The 18121-nt window shown below is 41.3% G+C and overlaps 1 protein-coding gene and 1 pseudogene across 1 annotated transcript in view; one reads left to right on the top strand and one right to left on the bottom strand.

Moving 5' to 3' along the window:
• Positions 1 to 17626, bottom strand: part of LOC102131891 (thiamine transporter 2) — a 44156-nt gene extending 26530 nt beyond the window's left edge. Inside the window, 5 exon segments of the mRNA XM_065526193.1 lie at positions 7076 to 7267; positions 13071 to 13109; positions 13479 to 13807; positions 13809 to 14249; positions 17477 to 17626. Coding sequence (XP_065382265.1) covers positions 7076 to 7267; positions 13071 to 13109; positions 13479 to 13807; positions 13809 to 14249; positions 17477 to 17626 — 1151 coding nt within the window.
• On the top strand, positions 14344 to 14690 carry LOC102131513 (COP9 signalosome complex subunit 9 pseudogene; annotated as a pseudogene).
• Positions 17627 to 18121: the final 495 nt, after the last annotated feature.

Consider the following 18121-nt stretch of genomic DNA (forward strand, 5'->3'; position numbering starts at 1 on the left):
CAAGCCAAGATCATGCCACTGCACTCCAACCTGGTAACAGAGAGAGACTCCACCACACACACACACACAAAATTTCAATAGCTCAAAGTTTTATTTTCATATTGTATGTATGTATTTTTTTTTTGGAGGAAATACTAACCGAGTGCCTACATAAAGCGAGAACTAGAGGAAACAGCAGAGGCATAACAGGGAACAAGCTAGACAATGAGGACACCCACGGAGCTTGCACCCCATCAGGGAATAAATTAGTACCAGATAACTGCTTTGATTAATTTTTAATTAAATTGATCAGTTTTTATGTCATGAAAAAAATGCAAAGTAAGTGTCTTTTTATATAATAATCACAAATTAGGCCAGGCGCAGTGGCTCACGCCTGTAATCCCAGCAGTTAAGAAGGCAGAGGCGGGCGGCTCACTTGAGGTCAGGCGTTTGAGACCAGCCTGACCAACATGGCGAAAGCAACATGGTGAAACCCTATCTCTACTAAAAATACAAAATTAGCCAGGCATGGTGGCGCATGCCTGTAATCCCACCTATTCAGGAGGCTGAGGCACAAGAATCATTTGAACCCGGGAGGTGGAGGTTGCAGTGAGCTGAAATCACACCACTGCACTCCAGCCTGGACGATGGAACCAGACTCCAAAATAAATAAATAAATAAATAAAAATCAAGAAATCACAAATTATTTTATGTAAACTTCTATCACACAATGATTGAAATCATGCATGGTCAACAGTCTTAGACTTTTCTTCTAAACCTGAATACTAACCATTTGCATGAGATAAATTTATTCTACACTTGCTAAATTTGTAAGTTGCCTAGAAGTTGGAGCAGTAATTAGATGTAAATGAACTTACAGAAATTGAATTCACATATGTAGAAAATGATATTTTGTCAGTATGTTGAGTTAGATATGTAAATGATCATTTTATTTAGTGCCAAAGTTCACACATCTATTTGGTCAAGTTCCTTTTGTTCCTCTACTGAGTATGTCTCCAGACACTAAAATACTAGGTTTATTCAATCCTTGCCCAGTAATTACTTTTAAAAATGTATCCCAAATTAATTATGTCTGAAATGATTTTTCTCTTCACTAAACTTACTGACCATCTGAGTGAATTGACAAATTAGATAAAAGATGGCTGTGCAGGCCTTTGGTAGAAAACTCTGAACATTTTCTCTGGGAGAACCCTAACAGTTAGATAACGAGTCTCATTTTACGGCCTCTTAGAATCTCAGAATTCTCACTATTCATGTGGCTTAAACTTTCATGCCCATAACAAAACATTCTGAGCATTTCTTAATTCATCAAAGGATTTTGTTTTTTCTAAATATCTTACATCCTGACAGTTAATTATTAATATTTTTCTAATTTCCCTATTTGTTTCCTCAGTAGAATGATGTTAAGTTGCATCCATCAGTAGAATGAGGTTAACATGCAGTAGAAATGCAATATGGCTGTGAACCAATATGTTCTGAAATACTCAAGACTAATATACATTTATCTTTTCACAACGTGGAAGTTATAGTCAGGAATAGTAAAAGTGACTGAAAAATCATTATTATTATTTTTACTAACTTTCAGGTTCTCCTTCCTAAGTATAGCCATTGACCATGAAACGAAACTGATTTAGGTTTGGCTAGAATTATTTTTTCCTAATCAAGAGATTGCTAAGAGAAAACAAAATATTTAGCATGAATACTAGGGGAAGATAGAGATTTACTTCCTGTTACAGTAAGAAAATAGCAAGGTAAGCTAAAAATAATATTTTTCCATAAAGAAAAAATAGGCATAAACTGGTGAAAATCAAATAAAAACAGAAAATCTAAAAGCAATTGCAGGCTGGGTACAGTGGCTCACACCTGTAATCCCAACACTTGGGGAGACCGTGTGGCGTCTCGCACCTGTAGTCCCAGCTACTCAGGAGGCTGAGGCAGGAGAATCGCTTGAATCTGAGAGGCAGAGGTTGCAGTGAGCCAAGATTGTGCCACTGCACTCCAGTCTGGGAGACAGAGTGAGACTGGGTCTCAAAAAAATAAATAAATAGGCTGGGAGTGGTGGCTCACTCCTGTAATCCCAGCACTTTGGGAGGCCAAGATGGGCGAATCACGAGGTCAGGAGCTCGAGACCAGCCTGGCCAACATGGTGAAACCCCGTCTCTACTAAAAATACAAAAAATTAGCTGGGCATAGTGGCGGGTGCCTGTAATCCCACTTAACATGGGAGGCTGAGGCAGGAGAATTGCTTGAACCCGGGAGGTGGAAGTTGCAGTGAGCTGAGATCGTGCCCCTGCACTCCAGCTCCAGCGACAGAGTGAGACTCTGTCTCAAAATAAAAATAAAAATAAAAATAACAAAAATTAAAATAAAAATAAAAGCAATTGCAACAAAAACAAAAATTGACAAATGGGACCTAATTAAACTAAAGAGCATCTGTACAGCAAAAGAAACTATCAATGGAGTAAACAGGCAACCTACAAAATGGGAGAAAATATTTGCAAACTATGCATCCAACAAAAATCTAATATCCAGAATCTATAAGGAACTTACACAAATTCATGAGCCAAAATCAAAGAACCTGATTAAAAAGTGGGCAAAAGAGGTGAGGCATGGTGGCTCACACCTGTAATTCTAGCACTTTGGGAGGCTGAGGCAGGCAGCTTGCTTGAGCTCAGGAGTTCGAGACCTGCCTGGGCAACATGATGAAACCCTGTCTCTACAAAATAAAAAAGATCAGCTGGGTGTGGTGGCACGCACCTGTGGTCCCAGCTATTTGGGAGGCTGAGGGGAGAGAATCACTTGACCACTGGGGGCAGAAGTTGCAGTGAACTGAGAAAGATACGTAATCATCTCCCCTTTTTCATTTCTGATATTGATAACTTGTATTTTTTCCATTCTATGCATGAGCACTCTCTCTCACATTTATTAGACTTTTCAAATGACTAATTTGGCTTTGGTAATTTTTCCTATTGTACTGTTTTCTATTCCATTGATTTTATTTTTTGTTATCTCTAACATTTTCTTCTTTGAGTTTCATTTGCTGTTCTCTTCTAGCTTCTGAAGATGAATGTTTAAATAACTTAATTTGTGTCCTTTCTCTGTTTAAAAAATAAATGCATTGGAGACTGTATGTTTCTCTCCCTGCACTGCTTAACTGCATCCTATAAGTTGTGATTTTTCATATTTTCATTGTCATTCAGTTCAAATTATTTTCTAACTCCAAGTATAATTTTTTGACCATGTTCTTTCTTTAATTATAAAACATTTGTGTATTTTTAAATTACAATTTTGCTAATGATTTTAGCTTAATTATGGTTGTCAGAATACTTTTTCCGTATGATTTCAATCTTTTGGTATTTATTGAGGGCTACTTTTTGGCCCAGTTCAAGCCTGTTTTTGGTCACTCTTCTATGTTCACTTGAAAATAGTCTTTATCCTGCAGTGTGTACAGTTTCCACATATCCATCATTGCAACTTTATTCGACATGTAGTTTGAATCTTTCTAATCCTCACTGATGTTTTTTGTCTGCTTGTTATTGAGAAAGCTGTGTTCACATTTGCAACTGTGAGGGTGGACTTTTTTATTTCTCTAAATTTTTTTTGGCATTTTGCTCAATACATTTTTTTTTTTTTTTTTTTTTTTTTGAGACGGAGTCTCACGCTGTTGCCCAGGCTGGAGTGCAGTGGCGCGATCTCGGCTCACTGCAAGCTCCGCCTCCCGGGTTCCCGCCATTCTCCTGCCTCAGCCTCCTGAGTAGCTGGGACTACAGGCGCCCGCCACCGCGCCCGGCTAATTTTTTTTTTTATTTTTAGTAGAGACAGGGTTTCACTGTGGTCTCGATCTCCTGACCTTGTGATCCGCCCGCCTCGGCCTCCCAAAGTGCTGGGATTACAGGCTTGAGCCACCGCGCCCGGCCTTGCTCAATACATTTTAAGGCTATGATTTTTGTGCATACAAATTCAGAATAGCTTTATTGGCCGGGCACGGTGGCTCACGCCTGTAAACCCAGAAATTTGGGAGGCCGAGGTGGGTGGGATCACTTGAAGTCAGGAGTTTGAGACCAGCCTGGCCAACATGGCAAAACCCCATCTCTTCTAAAAATACAAAAATTAGTCAGTTGTGTTGGCACACGCCTGTAATCTCAGCTACTCGGGAGGCCAAGGCAGGAGAATTGCTTGAATCCGGGAAGTGGAGGTTGCAGTGAGCTGAGATCATGCCACTGCACTCCAGCCTGGGTGACAAAACAAGACTCCATCTCAAAAAAAAAAAAAAAAAAAAAAAAGAATAGCTTATTTACCTAGTTGTTAATTAACACTTTTATCATTATGAAATGACTATGAAACTTATAATGAAAAGACAAATCACTCTGGTGTTGTTGCTTATTTCATCTGATACTGGGATAACTAAATTAGCTTTCCTTGTATTAGCGTTTGTACAGTATATTTTTTCCCATTTTTTAACTTTCAAACTTTGGAGCCCTTATTTTCAAGAAGTGTGTCTTGAAAGCAACATAATTAGGTTTTGAGTTTTAAAATCCATTCAGCTGACTTTTATCTTATAATTGGAGTAATTAGTTCAGGCACATTTTAATGATTTTGCTGCTATATGGGATTTTAAATTTACCATTTATTTGTCCTGCCTGATTTATGTTCCTTGATCTGTTTCTTGTCTTTTGTTGCATTAATTAAGTTTAAAAACACTTTCCCTCCCTTCATTAGCTTGTTAGTACTATCTTACTGTATTATTCTTTTAGTAGTTACCATATATATTACAGCATGAAGTTTTGACCTAGCAGAATCTAGCCTAAAATAGTATTTTCACCACTTCTTTGACAATATAAGGATTTTGCAATACTTTAAATCTATTATTTCCCCTTCCTTTTGTGCTATTACCATCATAAATTTTAACTCTATGTATATTTTTATTTATTTATTTTTTTGAGATGGAGTCTTGTTCCGTCGCCCAGGCTGGAATGCAATAGTGGGATCTCGGCTCACTGCAATCTCCCTCTCCCGGGCTCAAGTGATTCTCCTGCCTCAGCCTCTCTAGTAGCTGGGATTACAGGCACCTGCCACCACGCCCAGCTAATTTTTGTATTTTAGTAGAGAAAGGGTTTCATCATGTTGGCCAGGCTGGTCTCCAACTCCTGACCTCAAGTGATCCGCCTGCCTTGGCCTCCCAAAGTGCTGGGATTACAGATATGAACCACTGCGCCTGGCCTCTACATACATTTTTAAAACTAGAAACGTTAGTCCAGGTGCGGTGGCTCACATCTCTAATTCCAGCACTTTGGGAGGCTGAGGCGGGTGGATCACTTGAGGCCAGGAGTTGGAGACCAGCCTGACCAACATGGTGAAACTCCTTCTCTACAAAAAATACAAAAAAATTAGCCGAGTATGGTGGTGCACACCTGTCATCCCAGCTACTTGGGTGACTGAGGCTCGAGAATTGCTTGAACCTGGGAGGCAGAGGTTGCAGTGAGCTGAGATTGCACCCCTTCACTCCAGCCTGTGCGACTCTGTCTCAAAAACCAAGATTTGCTTAGATTTAGTTACATATTTATTTTTTCCAGTATTATTTTTCCTATATTATTGCAATACTAATGGTGATCATTTTCATTCTGCCTAAAGAATTCCCTTTATATTTCTTTTAGTGTACACCACAATAATTTTGCTTAATTTTTGTCTTAAAAATATCTTTATTTTGACTTAATTTTTGATGAATATTTTTGCGGAGTATAAAATTCTAGGCTAGCAGCTTTTTAGTTTTCGCACTTTAAAAATGTTCTTGGGCAGAGGGCAAAAGTTGAAAAACTACCAATTGGGTACTAAGCTCACTAGCTGAGCGATGGGATCAATTGTATCCCAAACCTCAGCATCATGCAATATACCCACGTAACAAACCTGCACATGTACGCCCTGAATCTAAACTAAAAGGTGCAATTATTTTTAAAAGATAAAAATAGTAGGCTGGGCGTGGTGGCTCACGCCTGTAATCCCAGCACTTTGGGAGGCCAAGGTGGGCGGATCACGAGGTCAGGAGTTCGAGACCAGCCTGGCCAACATGGTGAAACCCCATTTCTACTAAAAATACAAAAATTATCCAGGCGTGGTGGCATGCACCTGTAGTCAGTCCCAGCTACTTAGGAGTCTGAGGCAAAGAATCACTTGAACCCGGGAGGCAGAGGTTGCAGTGAGCTGAGATCGTGCACTGCACTCTAGCCTGAACAACGGAGCGAGACTCCGTCTCAAAATAAATAAATAAATAGAAATAAAAATTAAAATGTTGTTTCATTGTTTTCTGGTTTCCAGTATTTCTGTTGAAAATTCACATGTCATTATTACTAATACTCCTTAGAAAGAAATGCATCTCATCTTCATTTTATAGACAAATAGACTACAAAATTTTAAGGCCACAGGGCAGTAATGCTGCCAGTAATGTTCAGCCAACGAAAATATTTTCAGATGTTTATTTCTGATTAACTTGGTGTATAGAATGAAACACATTATTACACAGGAAATGAGAAGTAGCATTTAATTCCTTGAAGTGTTCTCCAACCAGTATCTACCACCTCCTTAGCTCATTTTCTTTACTTTATGATTAATCTAAATCAAATACCTCATATTTTTAAACTACTGTGTGATATAGTATTTATATGTAGTTTAATGGAACAGCTTCACTTCTGTAACAGCCCTGAGAACATTTGATAAGTTGTTTCAAAAAGAAATAGATACGCTCTGACTATTCAAGCAGGAAAAATGGGAGTGAAAACTAAACTTAGTCAAAATTAGAATCGTATCTTATACTATGTTGCTAAATCAGACAAAATCGAAGCCTAACAACATATTATTGCTTATGAATTGTAACAACTTCATTTATCCTCCTGATTAGGAATCTTAGTCAAGTCGTAAGAGAAAGTTGATTCAAATGGGAATATAGTTTCATTGTCTCTCGTAGGAAGCCTTAGGTATAACATTGCAAAATGCTATTCAAAGGAGCTGGAAGAATAAATAAACATGTTTTGTTGCTTTAAGTAGTTTAAGTAGTTAAAAGAAATAGATGGTAAATACTTACACAGCTATGGTTGTAAGGAACATAAAACTTGACTTGAATGTCAAGAGACCAGCATAGCACACCCAAATATTAGTTGTGAAATGCATGAGAAATAGAGAACCTGCATCTGCTCCTGAGAAGATCACCAAGGATAATTCGCCCAGAAGATCCCAGTTGACTTTGATGTAGCCACTGTGAAGGCTGCCATGGCCCCTAAAATAAAATAAAATAAAATAAAATAAAAAGATAAACTACATCTTGTTAATCCATGTATAGTAAAATAGCACACAGTTTTGTTAAAATCCACAGTTACAGAAGCACTGAAGCATTTTCAGACTATAAAAAAAAAAAAATGCTGACTTATTGTGTACTTTGAATGAAAAATTGCTTGATCCACCTCTGTGAACTGTACATATCATTTTCTCTTAAGGGTTGAAATAGACCAGCCGAATTTAGGCTTCCATAAATCATAGACTGGAGAGGACCCATGGAGAGGGCCATTTTTTTCTTTCCTCTTCCCTTTGCAGATGTTAAAACTCAGGCTTGGAAACCTGGTGTCAAATAAAAAAAAAATATGCGACTTAGATAGGAGAGGCTTTGTTTAGAAGAAAGGCTATTGCAATACAAAGAACTCTCTGATTGCAGAAATCTGCATGATTCAAGATCAAACAGAAAAAGGATTTTCTTTTATAGGGTAAAGAGGGTACAAGCAGAGATAAGCAGAATCTCTGTAAAGGAAGCTGGATTCCCAGGGGGAAATGGTCAGCGGAGTTTGACAGGAAAATATCCCACTGTGGTCAGCCAATTCCCGTTTGGAGCTGATAAGGGGGACACATTCCACATTTTTTTGTGTTTGCTCAGGGTTTGGAGTAAGCAACATTTAGGGGCCTGTGGGAAAGCCAGGAGCCTGACTAAAGTCTGGTCAAGACAAACAGAGGGTAAGAAATGGGGAACTGTGAATGCCCGGTCATCGGACTGAGGTGCACATGGTCTGCAGTCTAAAGTTTCCTAATGTGTGGTGCCGCTCTTTTCTCCCACGCCCTTTCTGTGAGCCTATTACCAATGCCTTAGGAAGGATGGCCTCTCTCTCTTTGCCCTTGTCTCTGTTTTCTCTTTCGTTTCTGTGACACCATTAAAAAAAATTTCCTCAAGATGCCTGACAGATGCCAAACTTTTCTATATATATATTTCTCTCTCTCTCTCTCTCTATATATATCTATAAATATATATATTTATTTGTAGAGATGGGGTCTCGCTATATTGACCAGGCTGGTCTCAAACTCCTGGCCTCAAGCAATCTTCCCATCTGGGCCTCCCAAATATTAGGATTACAGATGTGAGCCACTGTGCCTGGCCTGATCATGCCCTTCTTTATTTGTTCCTTCCTTCCTTCTTTTCTGCCTTCCTTCTTTCCTTCATTTGTTAAACCCGCAAGTACTTTTGAGCTTCTCTGTGGAACGATATAGTGGTAAACTTTGGGTCCTTGCTTTGAAAACAATACAGTCTAGTGGGGAAATTAGATAAATAAATTTAAGTTAATAAATAAATTAAAAAATACAGTGTGATGAGGATTATTAAAGAGCTCTGTTGGGAGGCCGAGGCAGGTGGATCACCCGAGGTCAGGAGTTCGAGACCAGCCTGACCAACATGGTGAAACCCCATCTATACTAAAAATACAAAAATTAGGGGGACTGAGGCAGGAGAATTGCTTGAACCCGGGAGGTGAAGGTTGCAGTGAGCTGAGATCACACCATTGTACTCCAGCCTGGGTGACAAAGCGAGATTCCATCCCCCCCAATCCCTCCCCCACAAAAAAAAGCTCCGACCATTATCCAAATCTTATCTAGTGGTTGTCAAACAGGGGTATTTTTGCCTTCTAGTGGACAAGTGGCAATATTTGAAGACATTTTTGGTTATCACAATGGGGTGCATCCTGGCAACTAGTGGCTTAGAGGCATACGATGTTGCTGAACATCCTACAGAGCTCAGAACAGTCCCCCTGGACAAAGAATTGCCCAGCCCAAGAGGCCAGCAGTGCAGAGGATGAAACACCAGTCCAAGCCCTGACCTAACCAATCAAACGTTAGGAATTTTCAGGGAGGGAAGTGAGAAGAATGTGAGCTCAACAATAGGCCCCGCTTTGTTCAATAAACAGGTGGGTGTGGAACAACTTGGCTTTAGAATAAATAGCTTCAAAGTCTCATTTGATGTGAAAACTTTGTTTTGTCAGGAAAGTACATGCAGATTGTTGGGCTAACTTCAAAGACGGCTCTGGGGCCTGCCCTTTGTCCCCTGGAGTATTAATGCCCGTGTCAGCCCACCTCTCCCTCCTTGCACCACATTGTCTTTGGAAGAGTGTTTTAAACCTCACGAAGTATATTCAGTGAGAGACGAGGAGTGCCTGGACAATTATCTAAAACTCTCCAAACTACTGTAGCTTCTGAGCCAGGAGGAAGGTTTTGCCCAAGCAGAAGGCCCAGGAGGGGTCTTGAAGGGTGAACCCAGTAGTGGGAGCTGAAAACCCTCAATTCCCCAGAGACCTTCCCAAGATTTCTCTTTGTTGCTCAGTCTTCCTACCTTTCTCCTGTCAGACAACACACAATATCAGAAATTCATCTTTAGATAAGGAGGAAGGAGACACCAGCCAACTCAAGGGACAGCAATGATGCTCAGGCACACACACACCCACTGGGAGGGCCAGCCTCATCCACCACCTCCCACCTTGCCTTTCTCATAGGGCACTTGTTTCCTGCTGTCATTATCACCATAATTGAGGATTCCTACTTGTTAAGGGGTGCTGTGTCTGAGGTTTTTATTAAGGACAATGGAATAAAAACATAATATGCATACAAGGCCAGACAGAAAATTATACAGGATAATACAATAACTTGGTTGTGGAGAGAAGATAGAATGAGCAGTTATAAGAATTCATTCTGGGCCGGGTGCATGGTGGCTCACGCCTGTAATCCCAGCACGTTGAGAGGCTGAGGTGGGTGGATGACAAGGTCAGGAGATCGAGACCATCCTGGTTAACACGGTGAAACCCCGTCTCTACTTAAAAAAAAAAAAAAAATTAGCCAGGTGTGGTGGCAGGCGCCTGTAGTCCTAGCTACTCAGGAGGCTGAGGCAGGAGAATGGATTGAACGTGGGAGGTGGAGGTTGCAGTGAGCCAAGATCCCGCCACTGCACTCCAGCCTGGGCGACAGAGCAAGACTCTGTCTCAAAAAAAAAAAACAAAACAAAACAAAAAAAGAATTCATTCTGGGGTTAACTGTTGTTTGAACAAATAAATATCTGGATATGGTAGAGAATGAGGAAGCTGGGTGTAGAGAACAGTCTGAAATCAGAGGGCAACAAGCTTTGGCAAATCCCCGTATGTACAGTTAAGGAAATATGCAAGTATGTTATTTGTCTTGCTGGGAACCCTGATATGTATAAGATAGCTCCAAAAGCAGAAGCTTTCAAACTTCTTTGACCATAGCCTGAGGAAAATATATTTTATATATTAATTAGTGCATATATATGTGTGTGAACAGAATTTTTGCAAAACAAAGTGTATCCTTACAAGCTGATATACTCCCTATTCTATATTAGACTAGTCTACTCTGTTTTAAAAATGCTGGTCAGCAACCCACTATATTGAGTTCAAGATCCATAATTTCTAAAGGGCCAGATAGTGAATATTTATAGCTTATGAGCCACATATCCTTTTTTACAACTCTTGTTGTATTTTTTTTTTCTACAATCCCTTAAAAAGGTAAAACTATGAGCTGCGGTCACCGATGGCTTAGGTCAGTTTATGCATATCAGGTCTGCAGACCATTACCTGAGTGTGCCCACCTCATGGTAATGTGGTCTGCAAACCACATTTTTTTATTATTATTATTTTTTGAGACAGGGTCTCACTTTGTCATCCAGGATGGAGTGCAGTGGTCCAATCGCGGCTCTCTGCAGCCTTAACCTCCTGGGCTCAAGTGATTCTCTTGCCTCAGTCTCCCAAGTAGCTGGGACTACAGGTGAACGCCACCACACCCGGCTAATTTTTTTGCATTTTTTTGTAGAGATGGGATTTCATCATATTATCCAGGCTGGTCCACCTGCCTTGGCCTCCCAAAGTGTTAGGATTAAAGGCATGAGCCTCCACACCTGGCCTTTCAAACCACATTTTAAAGACTAGAGTTATTGAAAGATTCCAGAAAGAAAAAAGACTTTTTTTCTATTTTTTTTTCCAAGATAGAGTCTTGCTCTGTTGCCCAGGCTGGAGTGCAGTGGTGAGATCTCGGCTCACTGCAACCTACGCCTCCCAGGTTCAAGCAATTCTTGTGCCTCCTGAGTAGCTGAGATTACAGGTGCATACCAGCATGCCTGGCTAATTTTTGCATTTTTTGTGGAGATGGGGTTTCACCATGTTGGCCAGGCTAGTCTTGAACTCCTGACCTCGTGCTCCATCCACCTTGGCTTCCCAAAGTGCTAGGATTACAGGCATGAACCACCTTGCCCAGCCTGTTTGTTTTATGAGACCGTCTCACTCTGTCACCTAGGCTGGAGAGCAGTGGCACAATCATAGCTCGCTGAAGCCTAGAACTCCTGGGCCCAAGTGACCCTCCTACTTCAGCTTCGCCAGTTGCTAGGACTACATGCACACACCACCATGCCCAGCTAACTAAAAAAAAAAAAAAAATTTATAGAAACAGGGTCTCACTATGTTGGCTCGGCTGGTCTCCTGGCCTCCCCACCTTAGCCTCCCAAAACTCTGGGATTACAGGCATGAGCCACCATGCCAGCCTGAAAAGAGTTTTGATAGTTCAACCTTAAACTGTCTAACTCTGCATGGTCCAACCATATTTGACCAGCAGGACACCAGTTTGTAGCTCCTGTTTTTAGGGATGAGTGTAACTTTATCTTCCACGTATATCTTTTTCAAAGTTTTATTACATTAGTTGCCTCTTTTAAATTTGTGACAAAACTCTTCTTTTTCAAACTATGGTAGTTGGTGTTGAAATCACTACAGCAGGATTATTGAAGAATACAAATTTGAAAGTTGTACTATTTATTTTACGTTCAGGAAAATTAAATAAAAACAACTAATTTTTACCTAAGATACTACAGTACACAAATACTTCCCAATGCATGATATATTTTGATCTTTAAAGCAATCCTGTACAGTTACCCAGGAGGCTGAGGCAGGAGAATTGCTGGAACCAGGGAGTTGGAGGCTGCAGTGAGCCACTGCACACTCCAGCCTGGTGACAGAGTGAGACCCCGTCCCAAAAAAAAAAAAAAAAGCAATCCTGTGAAATAAACTAGTAGATATTGTTCTGGCCTTCAAAAAGAGAAGAGAAAACGGATTGCTAGAATGTTCATTGATTTGCCTACTTGGCAAATGATAGAACATAGATAAAAAATTGAGCCCAGGGGCCGGGCATGGTGGCTCACGCCTGTAATCCCAGCACTTTGGGAGGCTGAGGTGGGTGGATCACGAGGTCAGGAGTTCGAGACCAGTATGGCCAACATAGTGAAACCCCGTCTCTACTAAAAATACAAAAAATTAGTCACGCGTGGTAACATATACCTGTAATCCCAGCTACTTAGGAGGCTGAGGCAGGAGAATTGCGTGAACCTGGGAGGCAGAGGTTGCAGTGAGCTGAGATGGTGCCACTGCACTCCCTCCTGGGCGACAGAGCGAGACTCCTTCTCAAAATAAACAAACAAACAAACAAACAAATAAATAAATAAATAAAGATTGAGCCCTGTGTGTGTGTTTTAAATATACTCACTAGCTTCTTTATAAACAGCAAAAATGTCAGTTAAATATATGTTGTATAGTTGACGTAGCTTAGGTCTTGTAATATCAGTTCTTACTATCTTACTTTTTTCAGGGCTCTATTGCACTGAAATGCATTGATTGGAGTTACTTCCAAACAGGCCTAATTTTTTTTTTACCGTGGAGTATCTTAAAAACATGGAGCAGCACATTTTCTGCACATTAATGAGATAAAGTCTTATATACCTAGACCCAAAGGTTTCAAGGGCTTCTACTGCTCCATTATATATTTATAGGGTTTGACTGTATGCCCATCCAAATCTCTTCTTGAATTGCAGCTCCCATAATTCCCACGTGTTGTGGGAGGGGCCTGGTGGGAGATAATTGAATCACGGGGGCAGTTTCCCCCATAGTGTTCTCATGGTAGTAAATAACTCTCACAAGATCTGACAGTTTTATAAGGGGTTTCCCCTTTTGCTTGGCTCTCATTCTCTCTTGCCAGCAAAGCAGTGACTTTGCTTCTCCTTTGCCTTCCGCCATGATTGTGAGGCCTCCCCAGCCATGCTGAACTGTGAGTCCATTAAAACCCTTTCCTTTATAAATTACCCAGTCTTGGGTATGTCTTTATCAGCAGCATGAACATCGACTAATACATGTTTTGTGAAACTTTGAGATGGTGCCTGGTAATCCCATAGGATTTGAATATAGTTTAACATCTGGTGAAAACCTGCTGTGGAAAAAGCCCACCACAGGGGCCAGTAAAAAAGATGCGTTGAGGCGTAGCACTCCTGCAAATCCCGGGACCACTGCACGAAATCTCTCAAAGCCACATTGCTTGGCTTTGGGGTGCCCCACTGCTGGCATCCAGGTCCCCTGACACAGTGGATAATTCCGTGAACTGCTTTGTGATCCTTGTGAGATCCCGCTAAGATGGGGTCCTCTCCCGGTGGCTTCTGAAGAGTTTCTGTTTTGGGTTTTGCATGAAAAAAACATGCCCTTCTTGGGCATTGGTTGAAAAAGTGAGAAAAGGAAGGCCACGGAGACAGAGGCCAAGGATATGATGTTGAGGTAAAAGTACAACAGGTTCGCCAGGGGTATCAAGAGTTGGGCCAGCACGGACCCTGCTGTGTAGGCGGCCAGGGTGACGCTCCTGCAGTAGCCGCTCACTCTCTGGTAGTGCTCGGGGCTGACCACGCTGTATATGTAGGCGTAGTAGGCCACCTCGGTGGCGGTCACCATCCCGTAGAGGAACTCTACAACCTGCATGGCCTTCACTCCTTGGCCAAACGCAAGCAGCAGCCAGGTAATGATGAAACTAATACCCTGCAAGATGATGACCGGCTTGTAGCGGACGTAATTAGTGAGGACAAACACAGGCAGCAGCAGCACCAGGTAGGAGTATGTCCAAATGGGGAAGATCTCATCTGTCATCTGCAAGATTAAGTGGGGAGAGTACAAAGACAAAAAAAATCAGGACGTGAAATACACCCTGGGCCTCTGACACTTACCATTATCAAGATGACATGGAGAGCGCCGCGGGCCCGAGATGAAGCCGGCCGTGGACGAGATGTTCCCCGAGGGCGCCCGGCCTTACGTGGACCTGGACGAGGCGGGAGGCAGCACTGGGCTCTTGATGGACTTGGCAGCCAATGAAAAGGCCGTTCATGCAGACTTTTTAAATGATTTTGAAGATCTTTTCGATGATGATGACGTCCAGTGAGATGACCTCTGGCTGCAGGCGGGGCCAGGCCCTTGGTACAGAGTCGCAGTGTGAGCCTGCGCAGGACAGTTTCAGGTGGTTTTAAAGAACACTTGGAAATCCCTTGAATTTAGGACCTGGTTAACCAAGAAAGATAAGAGTGTTCTTCACCACCTAGATGAGGCTGTTCGTCTTTGAACATGACCACGTTGTGTCCTCACTCCAATTAAAAGAAAGCAACGTCAAAAAAAAAAAAAAAAAAAAAGATGACATGAATCAACCCCAGGATGCACTGCTTGGCCTTTGCCAAAGTGGGTCTAGTTTCATGGTTTACATGAATTTCTAACAATACATTGGAAAGCAATGGGAAACTGAAATTCAGGGAAAAAAAATTGAATGACAGATATTCATAAGGTGTGAATTTATACTTCCCGGTGTAAAAACCACAGCAGCTATTATCTTAGTTATCTACCTTTTAAACTTTATAAATGTAATTTGATCTGCAGTAAGCTATGGAGGCTAGGAAAAGAGGCCATAATGGATAAATTAATCTTTTTACACTTGACAGGATTTCCAGAACAAGCTAGGGCTGCTCAGACACTGCTGCTTGCTAGCATGTAACAAAATAGTTTATTCTTCTTCACCGTCAGGACCAAAAGGTCAAAAAGGATGTTTCAGTACTGGGAGAACCTGACTGCCTTCTTTCCCTTTCATACCCATCAGTACAAAAATGAGGAGCCCATTGCGATACCATCTCGGTGATCAGGAAAATATGGAACAAATGACCAGTTTGAGACTGAATGTCAGAGAAAGAGACATGTGTGAGTTTATTTTCTACTCTTCTGTTTTCTTCGCTTTACTTTTTTGGGCTGCCCTGGAGGAATCATAAGAAACTACTTAGTAGCTCTCTCGTTCAAGTCAATTTTGGCCACAGTTTCTCTTGGAACTGGTGGCATTGGCCAATTATCTGAGCCCATCTGTAGTAAGTGATTATTTCATTTTCTATAAGGGGAATGTACAGTGGGTGGAGGATGACATAAAGGCAGTTGGGGTAGACCTTCTCAAATTCCTGTCCTCTGAATTTCTAGACAACCAAAATAAACCCATAGATTTACTGAGCCTGAGAATGCCCTTTGCTATGACCTAATCTGTGTCCTTATGCTTTGGGTTCCCAAGTAGACTTTTACCCAAGCACTCTTGAAATTTGGTAGAACTTTATTCTTGCTGTTTTGGGCTTTTGGGTATAGTCACCAACATGGGAAAAGCTGTATGCCAGATATGCTTTTTGTGACAATGTCTGGTGTTTGAATCCAGCCCATTCATAGCTTCCAGCTAAACCAGTTTATACCTCATGGGATGTACTGGTGTTTATTGTGAAGAAAATGGTGGATTGGTTTAGAAGGCAAAATCTACTTGGTGTGAGGTGGGTGAATGTAGATGGTAGCTAGGAAAGAGAGGCAAAATAAGATAAAATTGTTGGGTGCAATGGCTCATGCCTGTAATCCCAGCACTTTGAAAGGCCGAGGTGGGAGGATTGCTTGAGCCTGGGAGTTCCAGACCAGTCTGGGCAACACAGTGACACCCTCTCTTTACAAAAAAAGTAAATATTAGCCTGGCATCTGTAGTCTTAGCAACTTGGGAGGCTGAGGCAGGAGGATTACTTGAGCCCAGGAGTTCCAGGCTGCAGTGAGCTATGATCGTGCCATTGCACTGCAGCCTGGGCAATGAAAGCGAAACTCCGTCTCAAACACCACCACCACCACAAACAGACATTCAGATTCAATAAGTCTGGGGCGGGGTCTGAGTATTTACGTTTCCAACAAATTTCCGGATGATGCTGATATGCTGGTTCAGAGACAACACTTTGAGAAGCACTGGCTTAGAGGCTTCTTAGGACTGTTATTCCTGTGACTGTAGTAAAAGTTAAAAACAGCCTTAATATTTGTAAATAAAGAGGGGAAAATCTTGTGAGGATTTTTCACATGGTTGTCAGTAACTTTTCTCCTGCCCCACCCTCACCACCAAATTTCATTTTATCCTCTAAGACTTATACTATTTATTTATTTATTTATCTATTTATTTATTTGAGATGGAGTCTTGTTCTGTTGCCCAGGCTGGAGTGCAGTGGCACGATCTTGGCTCACTGAAACCTCTGCCTTGCGGGTTCAAGTGATTCTCCTGCCTCAGCCTCCCGAGTAGCTGGGACTACAAGTGCCGGCACCATGCCCAGCTAATTTTTGTATTTTTAGTAGAGGTGGGATTTCACCATGTTGCCAGGCTGGTCTTGAACTCCTGACCTCAGGCTATCTGCCCGCCTCGGCCTCCCAAATTGCTGGGATTACAGGTGTGGGCCACCGCACCCAGCCAGACTTACACTCTTTAGTGGGGATGGCTTCATTTTAGGTTAATGATAATATGCATTGAAGTCCTGGAGTATTGTTTTTGCACAACTGAAAGATTAGGTAAGGCTGTTTTCCACCATAAAGAGTTTATATTTTTGACAGGGCGCAGTGGCTCATGAATATAATTCTAGCACTTTGGGAGGCCAAGGTGGGGGGATTGCTTGGGCCCAGGAGTTTGAGACCAGCCTGGGTAACATAGTGAGACACTGTCTCTACAAAAAATAGAAAATTAGCCAGGCATGGTGGCACACGCCTATAGTTTCAGCTACTCAGGAGGCTAAGATGGACCAAAGGATTGCTTAAGTCTGAGAGATCGAGGCTGCAGTGAGCCATGATAGTACCATGGTACTCCAGCTTGGGCAACAGAGCGAGATCCTATCTCAAAAAAAAAAAAAAAAAAGAGTTTATATTTTTATATGTCAAATACATAAAAATCATTAAGGCCCATCTGTTCACATTAGAGGGTGTAAGAAGTATTAGTATTTGGCTTCTACCTAAGGCATTAGAGATAGTTCTAGCTAGAGTTAAATCTAAGATAAGCATGTTAGTTAACTTACCATGCTGAGGCTCAAATTTTTATCTGGTCCCAACAAATAAGGTACAAAAAATGGATCTGATGGTTTCATCATGGAGAAAAATCCAAATAAATGGAGAATTATAGTGGGAAAAACCCAAGAACAGCTCAGTGAAATTTGGTTACAATTCATGATTGGTTAAACTGTCACAGGGAAAAAAAAGCAAGGAAGGAGACTGGTCATCAATTTAGTTGTTTTTTTTTTTAATGAAACTTGCATTCTCTTCCCTATGTTCCTTTTGTCCTTCAGTCTTAAAAATGAAAAAATAAAAAACATTGTGATTGAAAATATGTCACAGGTCAAAACACAAGGCTTGAGTCTTTGCTTTTGGATTTCTTGTCGAAAGAGAAAAGTAATAACTACTTGAAAACAGTAAAGGATTATGTTTCAGTTCGGCTGGAATGATGGGGTCACTGATGGAAAACCACTCTTAAGTTTCATTTAGGTAAATCAACCAAATTCTCTTTTCATCTTTTAGAGTTAGAAAAACATCAGGGACTTTCTTCTGAAGCAGAAATCTTGGGCGGAAGAAGAGACAGTGACATTGGCAGACTTTAGACAGGAAAGAGAGTTACCAAGAGATACTAAGCAAACATCTGCTTCGTGCCCCTTCCCCCAGCATCCTAA

This window comes from Macaca fascicularis, chromosome 12, assembly GCF_037993035.2.
Source record: "Macaca fascicularis isolate 582-1 chromosome 12, T2T-MFA8v1.1".
Taxonomy (NCBI): domain Eukaryota; kingdom Metazoa; phylum Chordata; class Mammalia; order Primates; family Cercopithecidae; genus Macaca; species Macaca fascicularis.